We start from the raw sequence: 6,000 nt of genomic DNA on the forward strand, positions 1-6,000 counted from the left end.
ACAGGGACTTCCCATGAAAAACAAACACCAAATTTCTTCGAACTTCGCACGTGACAGCATACACTTTCCCCCACGCAAACAAAGCACAGAGACAGCTTGTTTGTGGCTTCTGTCCAGCAATGGGACTTCTTGCTAGATCTAAACAGCCCATGAACACACCACAACAGCTGATTCACTGCCGTACTCCATCACACAGCAGAGCAGAGGTCGGCAGCAGGAAGATGCACGGAGCACTTGGCTGTGCTCTGGTCCCTCTCTTATTTTAGAAAGCTGCACCACAAGGACTGTGCTCAACATAAGCAAGAGCAATAGCCACAGCTCTGACAACTACACATATCACAATATATATTGATATATGTCAATATATCAATGTCTACTGATACAGACACTATTCAATACTACAATGATAATGCTTACCCAAATCACACTAAAGCAAGTACTACTATGTGTTCTCATCTGCCTGCACCAGCTACAGTTTCCTGATCACCACATCCATACGCCTAAACTGTCACAGCAGGACACCACACAGGCACCAGCCCAGCTGTCTGCACCATCAGGTTAGTATCAGGTCCCTGGCACAGATCTGTATGCTAGACTACAAATTGAGCCAGAACACCAGTTCATGGTGGCAGTTCAGCAATTAGCACAGGCCAGCCCGCCAAAGGCGGCCTGAACACATCATCCAGTTTAAAGGCTGGAGGTTCAGCAGCTTGGACACACAGGCTCCGTGAGATGGCCTTGAGGCCAGAAAAAAAGCCACTAAACCTCGAATTTACCATTGCCAGATGGAATCTGCCTGTTCTAGTCTTTCAGCAGACTACGTAAATCACCTCTTTTCTTTAGACACACTGTCCCATTGGTGTGTGTCTGCACTTCAGTTGCTCCACCACTGTGTCTGAGGAGTATACTCCAGGTTAGACATATATACAGTGTATTTACCTTAAAATTGTGAACTATTATCTTAAACTTGCGTACTATACATTATCAGCTCTTACACCTTAACGAATCTTTTTACTTTAAGTGCAAGGACACCCAGCCATTGTCTCAAGAAAAGTCACAAGTTAACAGTCATCCGCAGCTGCAAATTGACTGAATGAGCCAGGAAATAAGAAAAAGATTGTTTATCAACAGTAACTTCCTCCCTGAGCGCGCTGCCCGCATGGGGCACCCTTTCCTTACTTCACACTGCAAGTCTGCTCCAATTGATAGTCCTATACATCTAAGGGCAAACACGGCTCGATTCCCACTGAATCCACCTTGCCCATACACCTGCCCGAGGTCCTTCCACCAAGCAGAAAGGCCACGCATCCATCGCTTCCACCTTGTTTCCAGTTAGCACTGAACTGCTACAACAGATTAAGCTAATTCATGTAGAAAATTACCTGGGTGCCCTCCCCTAAGATAATTCTAGCAGAAATTACCTCCGTGCTCTCCCCTCCCCACATTCCCATCACCTCCCTTGCACTGGAGGACACCTAATCCCAAATACCTGGTTAGGAAACCTGAACTGGCACGAAGCCAGATCAGCACAACAACAACAATGATGTTTTTTTGCTGGTTTAGCTCCCTGAACTACCTCTGAGCACCAGCAGTGAGGTGACAGGGAGAGCAAGGAGGCAGAGAGAGGACAGAATTGCCACAGAAAACACCAGCTGTGATGACCTTATGCTGCTGCTCGGGGACTGCCAGGTGTACAGCCAGCTGCTGTCAAAACCCAGAACTGCAAGCCCCTTGCCCTGCGGCTCCATGCTGACCTGTGGCTGTCAGGGCTCACCCCACAGCAAGCCAGCCTAGAGAGTTCAGCAAGCAAACTAACTCCACAAAAGAGCGCAGAGATGCAACACAACGCTGAAGACAAAATGGCAGGGTTCTTAAGCTTGAGGAAAGCTTTATGTTACCTTTCAGGAGCATAAGGATAGGGTACCTGAGAGCTGTCACATTTCTTAATGCATTTTTATAACATAATATACGCTACGAACTTCAACCACCGGCAGCTGAGAAGCCAATATGAGCACACAAGCTAGGACAAGAATCAAAAGACATTATTTCAAACCAAAAACACAGGGAAAGTTTTTGAAGATTGGAGTTGGAGTTTGACCAGAATATTTTAACATTCCTGCCGAATACACAAACAGAAATATTTGCCAAAACCTCACTTTTGGCAAGCATCTACTCATCTCTTCCTAATTTTGGCTGCCTCTGCCATGGACCTAGGTATGCAACCCAGGGTTTCATGTAACCTTCAGTTTTGATGGTTTTCAGTGCAGCTTTTCTATATACACGTTTTAGCCTTTAAGTGGATTCTGGAAGAGATCAGTGGATGAACAGCAGTGCACACAGGCTGAAAAAGATCTGGTCCCACTTGTACCCTACATCGGAGATTCTTCCACTTTTTTTTCCCAAAGCAAGTTGTTAAAAAAAAGATACACCAAAACATATACAAAGAAGTACCAAAGTGTTCACCTGTGGCCTAGTGTCTTACATCCTTAAAATAGTTAACTGCATCTTATCTCCTGGAAGAAGAACAGCTATTTTGATGCCTTTCAAACTGTAAATACATGGCCCAAAAAATTCACCATTCATTAAAATAACACTTGCAAGTCTCAGCCGCAGATGCCTATTTACATTTGCTTTCTAGCCAGACTTTTCAAGTCTTGTTTTAACAGATACCACTTTCAGAATGGTAATGACAAAACCTGAACTCCTCCCCCTCTCCATTAGGCAGACCCAAATGCAAGCTGCAAATACAGATATCTCAGGAGCATATGTTGTGCTTCCGCAATTCAACAGTTGTGTTCAGCTCCTGCAGGTTGCACTTTTTTAGTTTCCTCTCTTTTTGCTTGTCCCAGCACTCAACTTCCCTTTTATTTTACCCCCCTTCTAACGTGCCTGCCCCACGCAAAACTACAGCAAGTCCATCTTGAAAACAGGGCAATAACAAACTAACAAGATAGTAACAAAGACTGTCAGACTGGGAAATTAGAAGATAAAAACTCTCCTTTTAGGGCTTGCAACTCACTACCTGACCCCAGGCAAGTCAGTAGCTCCTACTGCAACAAGTGCTGCTACAGGAAAGGCACCAAGAACACTGAAAATACTGAAAAAAAACTCCCATTGTACAGGATAATATTTGATGGCACATATTATTCACACCCTCATTAATCACAGCGTTTTTGCAAATATGAAAAGGTAATCCCACCTCCACAGAGCTTCCCATATAAATTCATCCCTAGAAACATTAAGCAAGTGTAGAAAAGGTCAAAATAAAAATAAAAAAATAAAACAAACCCTGGCCATGCAAGCACACGGCATCGGAAGCAAGCTGGAGACATGGGGCTGGGGGTTGCAAGGGGCAGCAGGGGGCGGCAGGGGCAGGCCGGCAGCTCACACGGACCCCTTCCCCCGCGCACCCCGGCAGCCCCACCCCCCGCCGGAGGCAGCCCCCCGCACGACCCGCCGCGGCCGAGATGCCCCTGACACGCCCCAACCGCCTCAGGGCCTACTGCCCCCCGCAGGCCCCGCGTACCGTCCGGGCGGCCTCTGCCCAGGTCCTGCCCTTCTTCCTGCGGCCCTTCTCCCTCATGTCGGACGCGACAGGGCGCAGCTGACTCCGAGGTACCCTGAGGGCTCCGCCCGTCCGGGAAGGGGGGGGGGGGGTAAAGCGGGGGGGGGAAGCGGCACGGACGGCGGCAGCGGCCCTAAGTGCGGACAGCCCCGACGGCAGCGGCCCCTGCGCCTGCCGCCGCTGCCATATTGGGATCCTACTGTAAAGGGCCGCGGTCATGTGACCCCGCCGCGTGACTCCTCCTACTGTACGGGCGGGGGGAGGGGCGGGGCCGCGCGGCTCAGAGCCCCGCCCCCGCCCCGCGCATGCGTACGGCCCGCCCCGCGGCACCGCCAAAGGGCGCGGCCTGAGCGGGGGGGGGGGGAAACGGGACGGGGACGGGGAGGGGGAAGGATAAAGGGGCGGGGGGGTGATGGGGGCAGCGCCGCCACCAGCTGCTAGCAAACGGCTCTGGCTCTTTCAGGCCTGCCCCAGGCGACCCCGGGAGCCGCCGCTCGCCCGTCTTGACACCTGCAGTCAGCAGTTGCTGTGGGGTGACGACTAGCCCGCCCTGCTCCTAGCCACTTGCCTTCCTGTCGCGACAGACACCGGGAGCCTCCAAACCCTTCCTGCACCTGCCCTGCTTTCCTTCCCCCCATACCAGCAAGCTCGGCTCCCCGCCACCCATGGCTTTGCAGCAGCAGCAGCAGCCAGCTGCTTGGCTCCCTTCCCTTGCTGCTGGCAACCGTGCACCCCCCCGGGGGCTACCACACGTGGCCCGAGACACCATGCACCCCCATGGGGGCTACCACATGTGGCCCAGGCCACCACACGCCTCTGTCTGTGCTCCTCTCCCAGGCACCAACACCTGTGGTCGGAGCTGCTGTGCCCTGGCATCACACACCCTGGCATCACTGGCACCCCGGGTGCCATCTTCCTCTGTCAGCACCTCCGCTGTTGCCCAGAGCTGTGGCTGCCTTTGTCCCTTACGCAGCCCGCTGACCACCACCTCCCTCACCAACACTTACTGCCTGCTCCCATCCCTGTGCTGCCAGGACAGGCTGTCCCAGCTGTTGGGTGTTCTCCTGCAGCGCTGCTCCACGTGCTTCTGGTGCCCTTTGCAGCACAGCTGTCCCCCTGTCCCATCTCGTCCTCCGGAGCTGCAATCCCTTCCCATCTTCTCTTGACCGCTTCTGCCCATGGAAGCCCCAGGAGCTCCCAGGTGATGCTCCCACCCCACCCAGACTTGAGATTGTATTTCCATCTTCTTTCCTGTTAAAGGTGGGACATCGCTGACTGGCTAGAAAAGCTAATTCTCTTTGAAAAGCTATTTGAAAGCCAGACCTTGTTACCTACCTGCAAAGGACATGTGTCTATGCAGCATCTCAAATGGTTGCTTGTTCCATACTGTGGTTTCATAGAAAAATGAGCAGCTTCTCACACTGTGCAGCTTCTCACACTGTGCAGCATCGTATGTTCCTGTTTCTATGGGAAGAGAATGTGGAAAATTGTAGTATGTATCTGCGGGGGAAAGCCACAGTGCCAGGGACAATAGGTCTTCTAACAACAGGTCCCTTTTTAAGGGCCTTTAAGGTCCTTAAAGGTGTTTGTACACCTTTGTTCTCACAGCACCTTCAGCAGGTTGTGAGCTCGTGTGCAGTGACTAGACAATGATGCCAAAACAGACCAATGTGCATAAATGTACAGTATAAACTGTCGTGCAATACAAAATTGAACTGAGTATCAAGGGAAAGGAGTGAGTTCTTGTAACGAACTAACCTTTGGGGAACAGTCACTCGCCAAGGCTATGGAAGCGGTAAGCCAGTCCAGGATCAAAGATGAAAGGCCACTTCTCCACCTCCTAGGTGAATCTCAGACTGACTCCCTGACCTGCAGCTTGCTTCTTTTTCTGAAATGTAGTGTGGTACCTGCTCCAGCCCGCGATGTTAGTGGCTCTTTGGATTTACACTGCGAGTCATAAATTCACAGAGGCTTTGGCTGGAAGGTCTCTAGTTCAATCTCACATAAAGCAGCACTGTCAGCAGCCTCAGGCTGGGTTAACTGCAGCATTGGCCATGTCCTGAAATCATCCAAGCTTGGAGATTCCTCCCCCTGCCTGGCTGACCTGCACCAGTGCGCACCTGCACCTTCTGGAGGAGTTTTTCCTGCTGTCCAAGCTGAACCTCCAAACGGCGGTTTGAGCCACTGCCCCCGTTACACCACAGTACCCAGAGCGGCTGGGCTCCGTCCTCTTCACGTAGTACTGGGCTGCTCCGAGGTGGAGCAAGCACTGCAGCCCCAGCCTCTCCTCGTGCATTGCATGCCCCATGACCTCGAGCATCTTGGTAGTCCTGTGCTGCCTCTCTCCAGCTTCTCCCCATCCTTCTTGAACCGGAGGCAGCCCAGATTAAAACTTTATACAACGTGGGGCCCCAACAGTGCCAAATACAGGGGGA

At 51.7% G+C, this 6,000-nt stretch overlaps 1 protein-coding gene across 1 annotated transcript in view; it reads right to left on the reverse strand.

The window, feature by feature from the left end:
- The window catches only part of ASXL2 (ASXL transcriptional regulator 2), a 133,462-nt gene extending 129,704 nt beyond the window's left edge, over window positions 1-3,758 (reverse strand). Inside the window, exon 1 of the mRNA XM_055713998.1 lies at window positions 3,527-3,758. Within this exon, the coding sequence (XP_055569973.1) occupies window positions 3,527-3,583 (57 nt within the window). The 5' untranslated portion in view covers window positions 3,584-3,758. The remainder of the gene's footprint in view (window positions 1-3,526) is intronic.
- Between the last annotated feature and the right edge of the window lie 2,242 nt (window positions 3,759-6,000).

The sequence above is a fragment of the Falco cherrug genome, chromosome 6, assembly GCF_023634085.1.
Source record: "Falco cherrug isolate bFalChe1 chromosome 6, bFalChe1.pri, whole genome shotgun sequence".
NCBI lineage: Eukaryota > Metazoa > Chordata > Aves > Falconiformes > Falconidae > Falco > Falco cherrug.